The 21,477-nt window shown below is 47.8% G+C and overlaps 1 protein-coding gene across 3 annotated transcripts; it reads left to right on the plus strand.

Moving 5' to 3' along the window:
• Positions 1-632: 632 nt before the first annotated feature.
• ZNF275 (zinc finger protein 275) lies at positions 633-18,754 on the plus strand. Of its 3 annotated transcripts, none has more exons than XM_055564043.1 (4): positions 633-815; positions 11,571-11,678; positions 12,277-12,467; positions 12,767-18,754. In XM_055564043.1, exon 4 carries the CDS (start codon positions 12,793-12,795, stop codon positions 13,921-13,923), a length of 1,131 nt encoding a protein of 376 aa, XP_055420018.1. In that variant the 5' UTR covers positions 633-815; positions 11,571-11,678; positions 12,277-12,467; positions 12,767-12,792; the 3' UTR covers positions 13,924-18,754. The 3 variants fall into 3 exon arrangements, with proteins under 3 accessions (XP_055420018.1, XP_055420019.1, XP_055420017.1); XM_055564044.1 differs by having other exon boundaries at positions 12,324-12,467; XM_055564042.1 differs by having other exon boundaries at positions 12,383-12,467.
• Positions 18,755-21,477: the final 2,723 nt, after the last annotated feature.

Genomic DNA, 21,477 nt, shown 5'->3' on the forward strand with positions numbered 1-21,477 from the left:
ATTCATCTGGAAGCAGCTGTCAATACTTGCAACACCCCCGATCCAAGAATCCTGTTCTTTTCATAGTATGACCTGCTATTTTGAAATTTACTCAAATGTGTTTCCCTTCCATCTTTACTCGAGCACATGGGCATACACGTACACACACACCCAAACACACACACATTCACAGGAGCCCTTGGGAACCGAATGCACGCCCCCCTGATAGCAAGGATGTAGCCTGGTTTCGCTCACAGTTGTAGTCTCAGTATCTGGCATTGCTAGGGCTCACAAAACCTTGCATGAATGAGTGAGCCACTTTGATCCCTCCAGTGGAGGCTGGCTTTGCTCTGCCTCGCCCTCCCTTCTCATCCCCCCCACCCATATTCCCGTTCTAAAGGCGCCCAAGAGGGAGGGGTCCTGTCCATTTCTTCGTTCCCTCCTTCGTAGGCTTGTCAGTTCATTCGCTAGTTCACTCATTCATTCACTCTTTAGTACTCTCATTCCACGCCTCCTGCCTCCACCGAAGCTTCTTGCCTGCGCTCACTGCTCCCCTGGGGTCTGGCCGGACCCTAAACCCGGGCTTAGCCACGCCCCCTTCCCGTCCCGCCCCCTCTCCGGGCCAATCGGGACCGGCGGCCCGGGCGGGGCCGAAGTCGGGGCGGGGCCTCGCCCTCCCACTACCCACGGCGGCGCCTGCGGCTCCGGAAACGCGCCGCTGGGCTGCTAGGCTCGGCAGTGCGCTAGCTGCTCCGTGGCGCTTCCTGCCACGCGAGGCTTGGGCCTCGCCAGCGCTGCTCCGCCAAGGGCCGCGCGTCGGCCGCCGCCAGGCTAGGGTGAGCGTGCGGGCCATAAGAGGATGTGCGCGGGGCCCGGGAGGGTGCGCGAGGCCAGGATGAGCGTGCGGGCCGCAAGAGGATGTGCTGGGGACCGCGGATGAATGTGCGGGGCCCGGGTGATCGTTTGGGCCCCGGGAGGATGTGCAGGGGGCGGCCCAGGAGAGTGTGCAGAACTGGGTTGAGTGTTCCAGAAAGTGTGCAGGGGAGGGGTGGGCAGAAGGCGGCCAAGCCTTGTTGGGGAGGAGCGTTTGTGTTGCCTCGGGAAGCTGCTCTGCCCTGGGGCCAGCTGGAGAGGGGCACAGGTCCGAGATGGTGGGTATGAGGAGGCTGAAGGCCTTCCCGCGGCGGGCAGGGGGCGATGGTTAGGGGCAGGAATCGCTGGACGTGCCGAGGCCTACGCTGCTTTGGGGGTGACACTAGGGGATGGGAACCGGCCACTATGAAAAGAGGGAGATCTCCCGTCCCAAGCGCGGAGAAGGCCGACTGGAAGAGGGCGTTGTGTGGGGGAGTGTGTGTTAAAGGGCTTTTCCCCCCATCTGGGGGAGGGGCTGAACAGCAGCCAGAGACGCTGTACTGGGGACAGTTCCTGCTGTATTGGGGACGGTTCCTGCAGGCGGAGTCCCTCTTTTCCTTTTAGGAAGGGGTCGAGCCTCGGCTTGGTAGGGAGGGTGAGGGGGTAGCCTAGAGCCCAAGGGCTGTGAGGGAGGGGGAGGGGCAGCCCTTGCTGGGTGAAAACGAGCCCAAGGCCCTGGATCTGAAAAGAGGTTTTCCTGTCGCCCTTCTCGGGCTACATCTCACTCTCCAGTGCCCCCACCAAACTCCTTTGCTGCCTGATGCTGGGAGGGATTGGGGGCAGGAGGAAAAGGGGACGACAGAGGATGAGATGGCTGGATGGCATCACCGACTCGATGGACGTGAGTTTGAGTGAACTCCGGGAGTTAGTGATCGACAGGGAGGCCTCGTGCTGCGATTCATGGGGGTCGCAAAGAGTCGGGCACGACTGAGCGACTGAACTGAACTGAACTAGTCTATATTTGGTTGATTAATTACATGTCTTTTTCCATCCTCCCTCACAACACAGTCGCCTGCGGCAGAAAGCCCATGGTCCCTTTCACCACCACCACCACCACTGCCTCCCACCCCCGCCACTGGCCCTGTTCCCAGAGGTCCCACCCTGTTCCAATTGACACCCTCCAGCCAGCGTTGGCCCAGCCAGGGGCCATCAGCCCCCTCTAGACTCCTTGGTCAGTGAAATATTTCTTCTTCAACCTCAGACTTGACATTTTTCTTTTACCAAAGGATTTCAGATGGGCTTGCTAGAACAGCACTCCCTCTAGGTACTAATGCTGCCTCATCCCACCCCCCATCCTCCCTCCCCAACTGGGCCTTTAAGTCGAAGCAGCTTGCACAGTACCTGGCGCAGTCCAATACATTCTCTCAAAATGTCTTAGGATCTGCATTTAGAATTCTATTGAACACTGATTTTCAGCCTTCTTTGGGTGAGAGACCCCTTAGCAAATCACTGCTGCTGCTGCTGCTGCTGCTAAGTCACTTCAGCCGTGTCCAACTCTGTGCGACCCCATAGACGGCAGCCCACCAGGCTCCACCGTCCCTGGGATTCTCCAGGCAAGAACACTGGAGTGGGTTGCCATTTCCTTCTCCAGTGCATGAAAGTGAAAAGTGAAAGTGAAGTCGCTCAGTCGTGTCTGACTCTTAGCGACCCCATGGACTGCAGCCTACCAGGCTCCTCCATCCATGGGATTTTCCAGGCAAGAGTACTGGAGTGGGGTGCCATTGCCTTCTCCTAGAAAATCACTAGAAAGTGTGAATTCCCTGCCCAGAAATCTGACAGTCAGCAGAGAGTGGCATCCCATTCAAGAGGCTCATGGGCCAGAAACCTGTCTGCTGAGTGCTGGAGGTGAGGAAGCCTCCAGATTCTAGATGGGCCCAATGTTAACAAGGCACAAGTCTGCATCCCAGTCTCCTGAGTGCTGGTTGAAAATGCAGATTTCTCGTCCCCACCTACACCTGCTACTCTGCCCCTTGAGTTGTTAGCACACCCCAAGCCAAGGGTCTAACGCACCCATCTAGCTCTGGCCCTAATTTGCCTGGGCTCCACAACTGGCCCAGGGCCCCTTGGTATTTGCACAGCATCCCCCATCCCCATTTAGAATCATTCATATCCAGGACAGTGTAACTTAAATGAAGCTATACTTACAATTTATTTTCATTTTCAGTAAGATAGCATGCATTTTCTTGGGGAAATGGGAACATAAACCTTCCCTCAATTAAGTACAACAAACACTACAAAATCCCCTTCTGGTCTACCTTCTGGCTTTTTATAGAAGGCAAAGAAAATGGAAACGTAAACAGAGAGGGGCAGGTGCCCAGGCAGAGTAAGAGAGGAAAACTGGGGAAGACAGAGACAGATGCCTCCCACCCACGCACAGAGAAAAAGGCACACACAGACACAAACATCCCGAGAGAAACAGACTCTACTGGTGAGACACCCTCTCTGTTGGCCCTTTAGGATTCACTTCTAGTAGCAGTGCATGTGCACAGTACAGGGTGAGCCCAAATGGGCGTTGTAGCCACAGCCTGGCCTGACAGGTTGAGAGCTCAGGCCCTTGGCATCCCAGAATTGCCGGACTTGGGTGGATTGGTGTCTCAACAGTGTATTCAGTCTCACAGCCTGTCCTTTGAACACTTGTGACCCAAAAAGACATGTTCCCGGAAGGTGTGCCCAAGTTCTGTCTTCCCAAATTATTTTAGTCGAACAGGTAGGACTTTACCTGCCTGAGTAATTGTTCAGAATTGTTCTGAGACATGATGCCATCTCTGTATGTCTCTTTTGGGTAAGTCTGGATGTTTATAGACCAGGTCTGCTGGCCTTAAAGCTGGCCATGCTGTTAGAAGACCCCATGGGGATGCAAGGTGGTGAGAAGTATTATTTTGGTTCTGGAAGCACTTATATTTTTATATATGCCAGTGCTGTTGGGCGATCTTTGTCCAGATATAATTCTATTGATCTGAGAGCACAACTCAAGGGAGAACAGACATCCAGCAAGGAGAATTGGGAATCCAGGTGATTAATAGGATGATTTAGGGTTAGGGTTAGTGATGGGAGAGGGAACTGAAGGCACCTATCTGAATTAGATGATAGAAAGTGCAGTCTCTCGTGTGATCTATAAATATTCCCTCTAGGGCATTTTTGCTGTGGCCCAGAACTGAATTGAACACCGTGAGCCACCTGTTATCTTCTAGGGTCTGGGGACATTCTGCTTCAGTCCTTATCTAGATGTTCCAAGGAGACCAGGTGCTTCTGGCACCTCTTTGAAGTTTCTGGAAGCTGCTAGTTCTAGTTTGCATGGCTTTGCTCCCTCTCCCCTGTGCCCATTGCCCATAGAATGCTGGCACCTGCTGAGGAGGCACCCTGGCTACTTGTGCCATGAAATCAGTCTACTGCTGATCTCTTAGGCTCAGAAGTGACCTTTCCTAGTAACCAGACACCCTCAGTAGGGGTCCCGAGCTCCAAAATGACCAGAAGACACTAAAGTATTCCCTGCTTTTGTGACAAATGTTGGCTTTTGGCTCCATTAAATTCAGCTGTTAATTTCTGTTCTTTCAAATCAGGGTGAAATGATTGTTTTGGTTTTCAGTGTTTCTGATTGGATACAGAAAATTGGATTTAAATAAGTTGGTTAAAATTTACATTGCCGTCTAAAGCACATATCAGGAACCTTTATTCACTGACATGAACTCTCAGGTTTTAGGAAGCATGATGTTTCAGAAATGTGTCTGTGAAGCAGCTGCAGAGTCTGTGGCACTTGGCTAGCTCCAGGGTAGAATCCACAGTCAACCTGATAGAGTCTTTATTCTCTGGGAGCATAGAGTTGTTAGACTACACTAAAGATCCTGCTTAAAGAAGAAAGATAATATTGTTTATATTAAAAGGCCAAGATTTGTTTTCCCAAAGTCTTTCTACCGACTTCTCTTTCCTGGTTGGGCAAAGGAGTGCACTTATAAGATTTGGGTATGCTTGTCCATGGTGAGTTAAAGTGCCTCATGTTCAAGGTCAGGATCTCCCTGTGTATCCATTGAGTACAGGACAATGGTTTTCATATTGTGCCTGGAATCAATTTGACCTTGATTTCACAAGGTCCACCTTTGGAAGGCAGTAGACACCTGTGTCATGGAGTCCAGCTTCTTTTCCAGATTAGTTCCACCATTTTAAAGTGGAGTGGTTGGGTGACATAGCTTCTGAATTATCAGATTGTTTTCAGGATTGATGATGATTCTATTTTTAACTGCAGTGGATCATTTTTAAATGATCTTCCTTTGTGTCTCGTAAATGTTTTCCCCAATATATCTGATTCATTATGCAGAGTTTAGCTTCCTTTTATGAAAGCAGGGCTCACTTTTCCCCTCCCATTTTTATGGACACCTTTGAAATGGCCTCTGTCTGTCACGGTCTCCATGTGTCCATAGTCTCTTGTCACTGTGGGTGGTGATCTGAAGTGCAGTTGGGTTAAGTCCCCTGGGCAAGCCTGGTACAGGAAGAGCCAGTCCTGTTGCTACACTGGAGAAGATAATTAACAATTCACTTGGGGGTTGTATCTCCAGGACTTCATGCCAATTAAGTGAATACACTTTGGTAGGATCTGCTCAATTAAATGGGAACTTTTCAGGAGGACCTTTTCAATTAAGCATGGATGGCTTGGAAAAACTGTGAATGAAAGAATGACATGTGTATCTTTTGTGCATGGGACTGAAAGCAAGTCCCCTAAACCCATACATACCATTAGGCTTCGATGACACAGTAGCCTGGCCTTTGGACAAGGCCCAGTGTTAGGTATTACTTTGTGGCAGATTACTTCTCTCTCTTCTCTGGTGTGGCTCAAAATGCCTCAAATCTTGGGAGCTAGACCTTAGGCAATTTATTTCACCCCTCAGATCCGTTTCTTCATTCTCGGTAAAATAGAGGCAGTCACTCAGTTGTGTCCAACTCTTTGCACATTTAAAGGAGAAGTATCTACGTGCTCAGTCACTTCAGTCATGTCCAATTCTTTGTGACCCCACGGACTGTAGCCCGCCAGGCTCCTCTGTCCATGGGATTCTCCAGGCAAGAATACTGGAGTAGGTTGCTATGCCCTCCTCCAGGGGATCTTCCCGACCCAGGGATTGAACCTGCGTCTCATGCATTGATATGTGCATTCTTTACCAGTGCACCACTAGGGAAGCCTGTGAAGGGAGAAGCACAGTGCCAAATGCATAGTAGGTGCTCTGTTAATGAGAGTTATGTAACTCACCCCTCCCTCACAGGGTGTCACATGTCCACTGAGTGCTAAGAGCTACTGCTCCCTGAATGCTGGGGATTCAGGGGTGGCCAAGAAAGAGAAGGGCCCTATCCTGTGAGAGGTGCCATTTTCCCCAGGGAGAATCAGGTAAAAACAAGCAATTTCAGAGGGTAAGTTTTAGGTAGTGAAAAGTATTGTAAGTATGTGATGGAGCTGCAGAGTGAAGACATTTGGAGGAGGTGGCACTTGAGTGAGGCCCGAATTCTTCGAAGGAGCCACTTGAGGCAGGTTCAGAGGCTCTCGGGATTATTGACTTGGTATATTTAGGACGGGATGAAAACTGAGTGTCTGGAAGGACTGACTGAGACATATGGGTCTGGTGGGCTCAGCCAGGGCCTTGGAGTGGGTTAAGGCCTTAGGTCTCTGGCCTGAGGGTAGTGAGGCAAGGCTTGTAACAGACCATCTTGCTCAGGTGAAGGTGAGATGTTTTCCTCTTCATTCCATTTGGCAACAAAGCCTCAATATCAATAAGAAGTGAATTTTTTAGAATGAACTATGTAAATAATCGATGACCCGTTCATTTTGTTTTGGAAGCCAAGGTCAAACCAAATATCAAATGTATGCCAGGAAGAAGGAAGCCCTGCCCAGGGGACAGTGGGTTACAGAAGTCTTGGCTGCTGGGCACCTAGGGCTTCCCTCACACACTGGGGAGTCACTTCAAGATGGAAGTAGAGTTTCTGTGGACTTTGGGGCCAAAGGAAGCCTTCCCTCACACCTGTCATATTGCTTATAGCTTGGGGGAATGATCCCAGGAATTCACAATCCCATGGACCTGCCTCTAAGCTTTCTGGGACTGCCCACGCATTCCTGCCAGCCCTGCTCTGTTGTGGCTTGCCTGTGTGGGCACCTCAGGACATTGCCCAGCTTCAAGGACTATTATTCCCTCTTGTCTTCTTGGCCTTGGCCTTGTCTTCTCACATGCTGAGCATCTTTCTTATCCAGAGTCTACTGAAATCTTTTAAAACTGTTGTTCCTTTCTGGTTACTAAAGAAATGCAGCTTGGTTACTAAACATTCATGACAGAAACAGAAAGCTGAAGACCTTTCTAGACCTGGACTCTACACCAGGGTGGTGCACATTGCAGTCTTGATGTGCTCATTAGCTGTGAGTCACTCTGTTTATTCCTTTTTTTCCTTAAAACGCAAATGTATACTGTTCTTTCCCCTTCCTCTACAGTCTGTGATTTTTTTTAATAAACAGCTACTGTCTGTCTATAATCTTGTTTGATGGAGGATTCAAATTTTTGTAATCTGCTGTGTATCATGCTGTATTGGCCACCTGTTGATTTTTTTTCCTTTTCATTTACTCATTTATCTTTTGTCCTATGTTTTTTTTTTTTCTTGTCCCTTACAACCTACCGATTTTATGCTTGAGCTCTCCAGTTTTCTTCCTGCTCTGAGTTCTAGGATTCTTCAGGAAGGTCTCCCTCTTGTTTTTATGACATTGGGATTACTGACACTCTTCATGTTGGTTATATTGTATTGTTTTCCATCCTTTTACTTTTAACCTATCTCTCTCTTTACATTTAAAGTCTTTAACTTTAAAATTTCTTGTAGACGTCTAGCACACACTTGAGTTTCTTTTTTAAAAAAATACAATCTGATAATCTCTGCAAATTAATTGGTGTGTGTTTAGTACATTTATATTTAACTTAACTATCCATATGGTTGTGTTTACATTTGCCTCTTGCTATTTGTTTCTGCTTGCCCTAACTGTTCTTTTTCATTTGTTTTTTTTAACCTACTTTTGGATTATTTATTTTATCTCCACTACTGCCATGTATCAGAGGCTTGGAGGGCTTCCTAAAGCACAGTCTTACATTTTATTTCTATATATGTTATAAACCCCAATTGTTGGTTTTGTTTAGTTGCTAAGTTGTGTCTAACTCTTTTGCAACCCCATAGATTGTAGCCTGCCAGGCTCCTCTGTCCATAGGATTTCCCAGGCAAGAATACTGGGGTGGGTTGCCATTTCCTTCTCCAGGGGAATCCTCCCAACCCAGGGATCCTCCCAACCCAAGGATCGAACCTGCGTCTCCTGCTTCAGCAGGTGGATTGTTTACGACTGAGCCACCAGGGAAGCCCTATAAACCCCATACTACCTTACTATTTTTTTCTCTAAATGTTCAGCTTTCTCTTAAAGATGTAAAAGTGTTCTATATTTCAGCACATATTTACGTTCCTGGTGTTCTTCATTCCTTTGTGATCCAAGTTTCCATCTGGTACCATTTCCCTTCACCTGAAGAATTTTCTTAAATATGTCTTATTGTGTGGATCTGCTGGTGACAGATTCTTTCAGCTTTTCTTTGTCTAAAAAAGTTTGTTTTTTGCCTTCATTTTTGAAGGATACTTTCCCTAAATATCAAATTCTTGGTTGACATGTGTTTTTTTTTTCCCTTTAGCACTTTAAAAATGTCATGAAGTTGTTTTCTGGCTTGCACATTTTCTGATAAGAAGTCAGCAGTTATTATCTTTGCTCCTTTGTATACAACACCTTTTATTCTCTGGCTACTTTAAGATTTTTTCTTTATCACTAGTTTTCAGCGATATGATTATGATGTGTCTTAGTGTACAAGTGTGGGGTTTTTTCTGGTTTTGTTTTTTGTGTGTTTGTTTAGTCTTGCTAAGGGGTGATTGGGCTTCTTGGATATAGGTTTTATCCAATTTAGAAAATAATAAATTTTAACCATTATTTCTTCAATTATACTTTTATCCCCCCCTGCTTTTCCTCATCTTCTCAGATTCCAATTATATGTGTGTTAGACCACTTTTTGTTATCCCCAAGTCAATGAAACACTGTTAAATATTTTTTTCTTTCTGATCTTCATTTGGGATAATTTTTATTGCTAGGTCTTCAGATTTTCTAATCTTTTGGGGCAGGGGGAGAAGGCTGCATCTAATCTGCTGTTAAGCACATCCAGTGAAATTTTCATTTTAAATGTTATAATTTTCACCTCAGTAAGTCCCATTCAGTTTGTTTTTATCATCCATTTCTTTCATTATGTTCCTGTTTTTCTTTAAATAGTTATACATTGTTAAACTAGCTGTTATCCTTGTCTGTCAGTGATCATTTCTGGGTGTTTCTATTTTCCTTTCCATGAGTCACATTTTTTCCCTGCTTCTTGGCATTTACTTAATTATTTATTGGATGTTGAACATTGTAGAGATTATGTTGTTGAATGTATGGATTTTGTTGTTTCACTGTGAAAAGAGTTAGACTTTGTTTTTGGAGGTAGTTGCTTATGGAATAGTTTCATCCCTTCAAGCCCTATTTTTATGTTTTTCTAGAGCAGATCCAGGGTCACTCTGGCTCCAAGGATAAATCAGTCCTGCTACTAAAGCATGGCCTCTCTGATTCTCTACTGAATACCCCAGATGATCACTGAGAACTCTGTACTCTCGTTGGTTGGACCCTGAATATCTCCCTACCTTTGTGTGTCTTAGGAATTATTCAACTTACAACTTCCTGGTCATTGTTTTCCTAGTCTTTGTGAGTTTTATTGTATGCATGCATGGCTTAGTGGTCAAGAAAGACTCAAGGGGAATCTTGTGCAGATTTTTTTGAGCTCTTTTTTCTGCATAGCTCCCTCGTTTCTGGAACTCTGCTTTGCCTTAGCTTCCCTGAATTCTGGTCTGTGTTGGTAATAAAGCCACCAAGCTCTGTTTGGTCCCCCTTTCCCTGTAATATAATCTGGAAATTGCCTCCGGAAGATATCTGGGACACTGATAAAGCTTATATTATTTGTTTCTCTTCTCTCAAGGATCATCATCCTGTGCTGTCTGCTGTCCAATACTTAAAACTGTTGATTCACATCTATTTTGTCCAGTTTTGTATTTATTTATAAGACATTAAATCCGTTCCTTGTTATTCCATCATAGCCAAAAGTGGAAGTCTCTGTCCATCCCTTTTAATATAACATCTAATTTTATGAAAAACTATTTCTGGAGTACCTGGGTTCTGTAATCCTTGAGCTAGTGTAAAAATGCTTTCTTTTCATTTAACTATGAACCAAATTGACTTGATAGCAGAACAGAAACTGGGTTCCTGTTTCTGTGAACTCACTGAAGTGGGCGGTCTGTGATGCAGACACACTTGTGGTGGGATCTGAAAGAAAAAGGCAACTTGCACATGTGGTTCAGATCTTTTATTTAGCAACTTAGTCTTTGAAAAAAAAATTTTTTTTTGCGGTGTCTTTTTCCAGCTATTGTTCAACTTTTCATTTTGTCAAATATATCACAGAAATGTTCTTCTCTGCAAGCTGTCACCTGATGAATTGTTTTGGTGTGGTGGAGTATGGACTTTTGAGGGCCTTACTGCTAGTCAGGAAGCCCTTGCTCCTGTTCCCTTCCCTTTAGTAGCCCAGTCTGTTTCTTTGTTGCCCCTACAAGGTTGAAAAAGATCTCCCACTTCCCAGTTATTTCTTCTGATGTTCTTTTGGGGAACACTGCCTTCCTGTGCAGTGTGAGCATGAAACTTTCCAAGGCCTACTGCTAGGAGGCCTATGGCTGACCTGTCTCTGAGAGCCAATATTCCTGCCACTGGCTTTCAGTCTGAGTTTGTCTTCTCTCTGTGCCTGGGCTAACATTCATTTGTCTTGTCTGGATTCTCTCTGGGCTGCCTTTATCAGTTCTCTGCCAGCCCAGTTTCCCCACTATTTGGGATATGTTTTCTTAGGTATGTCCATGTTCTAGTTTGTCAGTCAACCTCTGTGCAAGAGAAGACTCAAGATTTAAAACAAGTGAAAAGGAAATCACCAGTCTCATCCCACGGGACCCAGAGGCAGGGCTGCTGTCACTCGTGGCTCTTTCCACTTTCATTAGCTCCCCCTGATCCCCAGGGTCTGGCCCTTACCCAAGAAGTCAAGTCCTGTCCAAGTCCTTACCATTCCTGGGAACAAGTCCTGGCAGTGCCCCCTTGGAGTGCTTGAGGCTCAGATGAGCTGTGCTTCCCTCAGCCTAGCTTGGGAATTTGTCACTGCTTCCTGATTCTAGTATTGGTCTCTGCCTCTTGCCCCAGCATAACACACAACTGGACCTGAACCCCAGCTGCTATCTTTCCTCCCTCTTTCTGCTTCTCTCCCCAGAGTCTGCCAAGGAATTGATACCTGCTGGGTTTGTAATTTCCATCATCCCAGTTGGGGAGCTGAGTTTCAGTTCAGGAAAGTGATTGAGCTAACGTCTCTTGGGAAGACAATGGGAGCCAGGGCCACAGCCCAGGTCTCCTGGCACATGGTCAGGTTCTCTTTCTAGGACTTCTTGAGGCTTATACTTAGATTTCCATGTTCGCATGTATACTCACTCTAGACTCTCACCTCTCATCCCTGGGGTTACTGGCATTGCCCTTGCCTCATTCTAGAATGGATGGAAAGACAGATTGTTCCTGGGAATTCTTTCAGGATTCGGTGACGTTTGGTAACGTGGCACAATACCTCATCAAACGGAGTGATTGAGGCTGGACCCTGAGCAGAGGACCTCAGCATATTGAAGAAACGTGATATCTGTGGGTAAGGATGACCCCAGCCCTTCCACAAGATTTGCCACCAGCTTCGTGGTCCTACGGAGCTGGGAGTGGGATAAGGGGGCACCTGACAGTCTAGTCCCACACAGGCCCAACTTCCAGCTTATGCTCCCTGGGAATGGGCTGTAAGGAAATACAGAGGGTCTGCTACACACGACCTGTCAAAGTAGCGGGTATCCCTCCCAACTCATAACGGCTTATAAAGAAGTTAGAACAAACTGGCCACCATAATGAAATACTTTTTTAACCCACAAATTATGTAAATTGTATGGGAACTTTATTGTAGTTTACTGTTGAGAGAGGCTGACATGGCAAGTTCCTTAGCACCACAAGGGGCTGCATGTGTGAGGTGGGGAGGCTTCTTAGGAGGAGAGACTGCCAGGGGTCAGCTTTGATAGTTATGGAAGGACCCCAAGTTCAGTGTGCAGACCTTAAGGAGAGTGGACAGGGGAAAGGGAGGATTCACCCCTCAGGAAGACAACCTGGTGCTCTATGTGGATAGACCCAGAGCTTGCTTCATCCAGCCCCTGGAAGGAGCTGACCATTGGGAAAGGCATTTGATATTAATGGATGACTTGCCTAAGGGAACAGCCACTCCAGCCTTTGAGGATTGAAAGCTTCCCCTTCAAAGGCCCCAACCTGATGTCATCTCTGGCTGCTGCTACTGCCTGTTTCTTTTTCCATGAGAAGGAGTTCCTGTTTTGACCCTCACCTTGGTCTCTCACCTGGAGCAAGTCAGAGCCGTCCCCTAATGTGGATTGAGCTAAACATTCAGGTGAGTAAAAAAGAAATTTGAAGAAATGTCAGGGCATCATGGGGGAAGCCCAGCTGAAGCTTTGGGGAGGAAGCCACATGTTTGGGGTGTGGCTTGATCCTCAGCCACCTTGAGAGGGAGCTTCCAGCAACCAGGCCCTTATGCCCTTTCTGTCTACTGTCCTTATTTCTGGTTGGTGACCTCCTGCCAAGTGGTCAGCAGCTGTCTCAGGAGCAAAGTGATTGTTGACACTCACTCGTTTTGCTGTGATTATTCCTTCCTCCTCTTGAGACTGCAGTGTCTTATGGTTTTCATTTCAGAAAGCATCTGGGCAACCCAACAGCCAATGATGGATGAAAATGCACAGTCACAGGAGATGGCTTCCACAAGCTCCCCGAGGGCCAGTGAGCCCAGCCCTGAGGTCAAACAGAATGGGGACTCGGGGGGGAAGGGAGGAAGCCCCCAGAATTTGCCTGTAGAGCATCACTTTGCATGTAAAGAGTGTGGGGATACCTTTCGGCTTAAGGTCCTCCTGGTGCAGCACCAGCGAATTCACAGTGAGAAGAAGGGCTGGGAGTGCGGCGATTGCGGTCAGGTCTTTCATGGGGTGGCTGAGTTAAATGAGCACAGGAAGAGCCATGTGGCTGCAGAGCCCCAGCCAGGCCCCAGCTGGGTCCTCGACGGGGCCGTGGAGAAGAGGGAGCAAATGGAAAAGGAGGCAAAACCCTTCGAGTGTGAAGAATGCGGGAAAAGGTTCAAGAAGAATGCAGGCCTCAGTCAGCATCTGCGCGTCCACAGCCGAGAGAAGCCTTTTGACTGTGAGGAATGTGGCCGCTCCTTCAAGGTCAATACCCACCTCTTCCGCCATCAGAAGCTGCACACTTCGGAGAAGCCCTTCGCCTGTAAGACATGTAGCAGGGATTTCCTGGATCGCCAGGAACTTCTCAAGCACCAGCGGATACACACCGGCCACCTGCCCTTCGACTGCGACGACTGCGGCAAGTCCTTCCGAGGAGTCAATGGCCTGGCCGAGCACCAGCGCATCCACAGCGGAGCGAAGCCCTACAGTTGCCCCCACTGTGGCAAGCTCTTCCGGAGGAGCTCGGAGCTCACCAAGCATCGGCGGATCCACACTGGTGAGAAGCCATACGAGTGCGGCCAGTGCGGCAAAGCCTTCAGGCAGAGCTCCAGCCTCCTAGAGCACCAGCGCATCCACACTGGGGAGCGGCCTTATGCCTGTGGCGACTGCGGCAAGGCCTTCCGGGGGCCTTCTGACCTGATCAAACACCGGCGCATCCACAGCGGACTGAAACCCTATGAATGCGACAAATGCGGGAAGGCCTTCCGCCGGAGCTCCGGCCTGAGTCGCCATCGGAGGACCCACAGTGGAACAAGACGCTGCGAGTGCAGCGAGTGTGGCCGCGTGTTCAAGAGGCGGTCGGCGCTGCAGAAGCATCAGCCAACCCACCACGAGTAGGCGAGGCTCACAGCCCCACGGCTGGCAGCGGATTCCCGCCGGGGCCAGGTCCCTAGAGGGGGAGGGCAGAGTCAAAGGAGATGAACAGTTTTGTAATGCTTATATATTTTCTCTTCAGAAAGGTTGAAATCAATTTATACTACCACCAGCAATTTATAAAGTGTCTATGTTTCCCATTTTGCCTATCGAGAGTAGCTTTTACCATTTTGATTGATTTTGGCTGGTTCAACTGGCCTCGAGTACCTTCAAGGTATTTAAACCCACAGGCCTTGAATCGGAGAATGAGAGAAGAGAAATCTGGATGTGGGAAGTGGAGCTGGATGGAGATGCTTGTTTTCCTCCAAGCTCCCCCTTCAGGGAAAGGGAGACCCAGAGCTATTCAACGACAGCATCTGTAGATTGTGAATCCCGACTTTCCCTAACAGAGCAATCACCCCAAAGTTTTTGGCCTACTTGAATTTATAAATTTTTAGGGTTGTAAATAGAATAATCAAATGTCTTATAATATTTAATTTATTAATTTAGTTATGCATACCTATTATAAATCACATTATATATAATAATATATTAATTTACAAAGTATTCCGTTTTTGCCTGACTCTGCTCCATGAGATCATTTTATTCTAATTCCTCCTATGCATTTCTAACCACACTGTCTTCACCAACCTCAGAGCCCCTTTGGAGTCATTATTTTCAAAGCCCATCCAGTGGCTTCCATCTGTATGAGCTGTGTGCCATGTAGCACTGTGACAATCCCTGCACAAGGCTCTCACTAGAAATCACCTCCCACAAGCCATAAGTACCTGTTCACGTAACATTAGAATGATGGTTGTCCTTTTTTAATTTGTCCTATAGTTCTACAGTGCACCCACTTAAGGTGTTCCTTTTTAAATGAACTTTAAAAGGCTTTTTCAAAGCATTAAAAACTTGTCATTGTGAGCTCATACTCTTAAGAAGAAGTACTGAATCTGAGTTACATTTCTTTTGTGTCCTTTTTTCTTAAACCAATTCAACCTGGTGACTTCCATGCATATCCAAAACTAGCATCGACTGGAGTTTATTTCAGGCTAATGGGTCTCATCCTCAAGCAGGACTATTAAAATCAAGTATTTGAGAGAAGATCAACATGATAACAATGACATCCCAAGGACTTAAGCATAAGGTGATGCCTCCTTTTGGGGAACAATAGCCTCTCCTGATATGGGGCCTAGATGGTACTTCTCCAATCCTCCATTTCCACCTCTATAAAACGAAGATGATCACAGGACTACCTCTTAAGGTTATCGCAAGGACCGAGATGCCTCACCTGGCACAGAGGTACACACTCAGTGAAGTCATCTGCCATCACCTCCATGGTTATTGCTGTTGTTCTGTGACTCACTGGTATCTGAACTGGGGATAGACCCAGGGCTCCTGACTCCTAGTCTCATCTTCTTTCTCTCACATGATGGCTTAAAATACTGTTTCCATTTGCTCGCATGCAGATCATATGTGCATCTCCTTTGACCAGTTATCAAGTTACCTTTGAATATATTGACATTATACAGCAGTTCTTTCTATATCAATTGTGATGATTTCTTTGCCAGTTTTATTGCTTTGCTCTTTGTAGCAATTTTATTACATTTTTGTTTTGCAAGCTTTTGATTTTTACATATCCAAGCGTTCATTGTTGTCAGTTAAATCGTAACTTCCATTGCTTCAGTAGTTAGAGATGATGGTATTTTCTTCTAGATATTGAATTACAAATGAAAAGTTGAAAGTCCTGCCCCACCAGAAGGTGGATGTCCAGGTGGGCAGGCTGGATGGAAATGGGCCAGAGATGCAGGCTCACTCCTCATCCAAGATGAAGACTCTGCACATAAGTGGGCAGTACTTGACTATCCAACCTGGCCACCCAGGCACTCAAGAGGAATTTCCATCTTGGATTGGCCAGAACACTCTTGACTGTTCCTCAGCATAGCCCTGGCCTCAGCAGTGGGGCGGGACCTCACTTATGGGTCAGGATCAATGGGACGGTCCAAACTTGGTCTTGGCAGCAGCTGGCCAACCTTCCAGCTCCTGGGAGCCTTGGCCATGGTTCGGCGTGGATTCAGTGCCTGAGCAGCAGATCCACCCAACAGACATCTCAAACACGAAGACTCAACCGACTGATGGCTGTCACATGGATGGTATCCTCTTCCTAGAGAGTGATTCTGGAACTAGAAAGAGGTCACCAGTTTGGTGGCTTCCACTTTTGGTGACTAGGAGGAAATTCACCTGTGTGTTCTGATGTCACCTCCTGCATCCACATCTGTGAGGGGGTGACAGAACAAAGGCTTGGAGACAACCCTGCCCCTCTGATGGCTACACCAGGCCTGGGTTGTGACTTGCCACAGCCTTGCCCAAGAGGGGCAGTTAAAACAAGAGTTCAGAGGGCAATGATGCCCTTCTGACGACAGCCCATGTGGCATAGAAATAGAAATTGGTCATCCTGGAACTGGTCTCTCACTTTCAGCAGCCTCCCCCAGGAGGAACAGCAGCAAGGGCTAGCCAAGAACCTGGCCCCTGTAGCGTGACTTCTCAGCAGCTGTGCCTGGGGTAGAGGGGAAGCTTGAGAGCCTGCTAAGGAAGGGCGCCCTTCTGACAGGCCCACCGGGGCTGGGAAGCAGGGTCCCACAGTGACCCTTGTGACCTTAGCCAGAGGTACTCTGGAATGGCTCCCCCAGGTCACACCAGTGGCTCTCTGCAACATCTCCATCCTGACCCCCGGGCTGGAGAGAAGCTGACAGCTCTTGTTACATAGCAATTCTTTCTGCTAGGGGGCCTCAGTTCTTGCAGTAGGTGTAAATCTATGTCTGAAATCACTACTTCCTGTCTCATCAGTTTTCTCTTTTCAAGCTATTAATGACGTATTTGCTGCAACTGTCATTTGGTAACGAATGTTGGCATCCATGGGGGCAAGTCTGGCATTGCAACCTGAAAGTAGCCTGCCATGTCTTGCCTGGGTTTTAGGAAGGATCTAGATGCAGTATTAACTCAGAACTTAGTATCGTCGACACCACTCCACTTGTCCCCAGCCAGGACCCGGCACCTTGGCACCTTGGCACCTTGTCATGCCCTCCTTTCCTTTGTTCCATTCTCAGTTCTATGATTTTCTCTTGAACAGACCGTCCACCGGAGTGAACACATCTTTTCTGTCACTGTGTTTGTGGGTGAAGTCCATGCTCTCTCTGTGGCTTTAACGTGTGTCCTGTAGTCGCACCGAGTTCAGTGTTTGCCTCGGGTCCCTGGGGGAGGGGGTGGATTTCCTTGGACTCTCTAGGTCTACTGCTACATCAGATGCAAAATGTGATCAGACTTGCTGTCATGTGTGCTTGTCTATGCATTTATGTATCTACCTCATTTCATTTTTCTTTCTAATCACATGTATTCCTTTTGCAAGGCAAATGGAGAGCAGGTTGATTATGTAGAATGCCAGCTGTCCTTCAAAATGGGTCCTTTTCTTATATTCTGAAAAAAAACCTTCCATCACTTTTATTAAAGTTTTGAATACTTGCTGAAATTTTCAGAAGAAAGTAACTGTTTACCACTTCTGCTGCTTAATAAGATGAACTGTGTGGATTAGTTGTGTCATACCCACTCTCCAGTTTCCAAAATGAGCCCCACCCTGTCCTGGTGGGCATCTCTGTCATGTGGGGTTGCATTCCGCATTCCCGGGGCTGTGCCCTGTTGTCTGTTATGTGACCCCCACCCCGTCAAGGTCATGTTCATTCAACCAGAACTGAACACTTGACTCACAGGCAGTAATTGGTCGACAGAGCTGGAGACATGGACCAGATCTTTAGGGTTCTCTGTAAAGTGTAAATAAGAAAACAGAGAAGTTTCTAGTTTGTGCTGGAAGGAAGAGGGAGCCACCTGGGATTTAGGGGAGTTGCCCTGATGGGCAGCACCAGCTTGAAGATCTATGGACTCCTGCTGGGCACCCTCAGAGAGGCCTTGACCCCAGCACTGCAAGGGAGCCTGGCAGTTCCCTTCTGGGATCTCTGGCGACTGCCCTGGTCCACTTGTGTCCCTGCCGTAGACCCCCTTGACCTGAGCCAGCTTGAGTAGGCCTCTGCTTTTTACAGTCTGTCAAGACCAATTGCATTTCCCCATTTGTCCACTTCCTGAGAAGAATCACATGATTGGCTTTCCTCGTGTCCTACCCAGCCCTTGTCCCCAGACCAAGCCCCACCTGACTGTTCTAAACATCTCTTTTCAATGTGGTATTCTGTTTGCTAACATGGATACAAATCTATGCCTCCCAGCCTCAGTGAGTTTGACCAATGATTTTTCTGTCTGGGCATTGTTCTTTCCTGACCCCATGTTTACCCCAGGAAATGAGTTAAGTCACTGCTCACCCTATTCTTGATTTTGGAAGTGTCTAGTTACTTCCAGCTACTTTCCAACTGTCATATTGGAAAACTGATAACTTCTGGATAACTAGTATACTTATAATGTGTAGTTCTCATTGCATCTGTTCGGGTGGTTATTTTCTAAAGTAGAAATGGTCTCTTTAAACAAACATGGCCTTCAGTGTTACTTGCAGATCTGAGAACCATTATGCCCTGCCCCAGTTCATGTTTTGGTTGTTGGCTCTCTTTTCTCATTCTTCCCCAGTCTCCTTAACTTGTCTGTTTTACAGCAGTTACTATAATCAGCCTTGCACTAGCGCTTTGCTCTCCCCGACCTCCCCAACCCGTTAGATTGTGAGCTCTTAGAAGACAGGGGTGGCCCTTCTTGTCTGATTCCCCTTCCAGATCTAGCACAGTGCCTTGCATTGAGTAGATTTCAATAAATATATGTTAAATGGCATTGGTTGTCCTTGACTTATTTCGTCAAAGCTTGGTTTATCAGTTCTTCCATTTTTTCTCCACATTCTGGACTTCCAGCCCCTGTCTTGCCTCGCCCCATGCCCTGCAACTGCCTGCTGGATGCCTAGAGGAGAAGCGGGGTTCCCTGGAGACAGAGAGTTGGTCTTCCTGGAAGTTTGAGCTGTCCCTTGGCAGAAGGGGCCTGTCATTCAGCCAGGTGCCTCCCTTCACCATAGCTGAGGTTCTCCCCTGGATCTAAATTCCAGGTGGAAGTGGAAGACCAGCTTTCCCCTTAGCTTCTCCTGCTAGGAATCAGAAGTGGGGTGACAGAAGGGGCTTCTGAGACTTAAGAATTGTCCAGCCTCTGTGGGCTGCATAGGAGCAGGAGCAGGGAGGTCAGTCTTCTTGGTGGTCAGTGGCTGGCCCCCTCTGTAGTGTCTGTTGCCTCAGAAAAGGCAGGCAACGAGGACAGGCTGCTGGTTCCCTGACCCTCTGAAATGCAAACAGAGCTCAGCCTTGGAGTCAGCTGCCCCATTCTGGAAGGCCAAGTGAAAAATGGGCTCCAAGAAGTGCATGGGTTGGCCCCTTCCAGGCCACAATGTGCCCCAATAGGAGAGAGCTGCATTTTGGAAAGGAGCATGACTCCACCTACCAACCTTGTCTCCCTGGAGGTGCACAGGCAAGGCCTATGTCTTCTTTCCCCCAGGTCCTGTCAATTACTCTACCCAAATGCAACTTCCAGGCAGGGGGTGTGATACTGCCTCACCCAACCAAGAGCCCAGCCATCTCTGCTTGAACCACTCACTTGCTTTGCTGGTATCATGATGTGCTTGCCACCAAGAATTTCACCTCTTTTCCCTTCATACATGTGCAAGCTCTGTTCGGGCAAGCTGCCTTGTGCAAAAGTCAAGGCCACAGGTCCACTTGTTAAGAATGGGCCCCGGGGAGAGGGGACAAGCTGGGGCTTTTATCTTGGTGTCCTGTGGACCTCCAGTAGGGTGTGGAGAGTGTTCATCTCTGCTCCTCTCTTAGTGCCTCTGCCTTCCGGAGCCCTGGAGCTTCTCTCAACACCACCCTCCTCTGAGTCCTCCCAGAAGTCTTACCTGAGAGTTCATTGACCCCAGACCCCCACCTCATGGGCCAGCATCCGAGCCTCCCTCATTGCTAAGGAGGCTCACACCCATGGCCCTCTGTCCCAGTCTACTTCTGCCCAGCTCACATACAACCTGAGAGGGGCCACTGGCATTGTCTTAGTCCATTCAGGCTGCTTTAATAAAAATACCATGAACTAGGTGGCTTCTCAACAGACGTTGATTGCTCACAGTTCCAGAGCATGGGAAGTCCAAATCATGGCTGGCGGAGCTAGTATCCAGTGAGGACCTGCTTCCTCATGCATATGTGGCTGTGTCCTCACATGTTGGAAACAGTGGGGGAGCTTTCTGGGGTCTCTTTTATAAGGTCATTAATTCCATTCATGGGGACTCCACCTTCCTGGCCTGCTGCTGCTGCTGCTAAGTCACTTCAGTCGTGTCCGACTCTGTGTGACCCCATAGACGGCAGCCCACCAGGCTCCCCCATCCCTGGGATTCTCCAGGCAAGAACACTGGAGTGGGTTGCCATTTCCTTCTCCAATGTGTGAAAGTGAAAAGTGAAAGTGAAGTTGCTCAGTCGTGTCCGACCCTCAGTGATTCCATGGACTGCAGCCTACCAGGCTCCTCTGTCCATGGGATTTTCCAGGCAGGCGTACTGGAGTGGGGTGCCACTGCCTTCTCCAACCTTCCTGGCCTAGAAGCCCTTTAAAGACCCCACCTATTGATCCCATCTCATTGAGGGTTAGGATTTCAGTGTATGAATTTGGAAGAGACACAGACCTTCAGTCAATAGCAAGTGTGTAAGTAGAAAGGGAGTTCTTCTGCTAAAATGCAGACTAGTCCCAAGAGTCTCCTAGCCCACTAGCCTGATGCTTCCAGAGCTTTTTCGAGGTCCACCCTCCCCAGTTCTTCCAAGAGAGGCTGAGCTGAGCATCTGCTGTGTACCAGCCCTGCTGGCCCAGGTCGTGATCAGAGCTCTGTGCTAAAAACGCATTTCATTCAAAAGAGATGGCTGGGCTGCCAGTAGCCTCACATTGAAGGGCATCATTGATATGAGTCTGAAGTGGCCTAGCAGGACTGGGCAGAAGCCATCACACTGGTGATGGGAGAAAGGAGAGATGCACGTGGGCAAGAGTGCCCCGCCCACCATTAATGGATGTGAGGGGACTTGGGCTTTGCTTGGGTTTGTGCATTTGTGAGTCTGATTTACCCATTGGTGAGCTGTTTGACCTTGTAACCACTGAGCACATATTATTGCTTTAATTCAGATGTTTTAAAAAATATAATAAAAAACGGCCCCCAAAGTTTTCAGACAGGACAGTGGAGAAAAACCCTGTACTCCCTCACCCCTCACTCTTTTTCTGAGCTTCATTCATAAGCACTTATTGAGCACCTTCTGTTTGCCAAGCTCCAAAAGAGATGATGCAATTCCTGCCCCCAGGGGCAGAGCACCAGAGAAAGCCAGATGTATAACCAAAACATCACTGCAAGTGGGACCTGTGTTCACCAAGCTGGGCTCCTGGGATTTGGGCAGTTTAATGGAATCTGGTTACACTTCACTTAAAAAAAAAAAAAAAAACTACAGAGTCAAACACTGTGTATAAGATTAGCAAACGAATCCCCCTCCCTCC

The sequence above is a fragment of the Bubalus kerabau genome, chromosome X (genome assembly GCF_029407905.1).
Source record: "Bubalus kerabau isolate K-KA32 ecotype Philippines breed swamp buffalo chromosome X, PCC_UOA_SB_1v2, whole genome shotgun sequence".
Classification (NCBI taxonomy): Eukaryota; Metazoa; Chordata; class Mammalia; order Artiodactyla; family Bovidae; genus Bubalus; species Bubalus kerabau.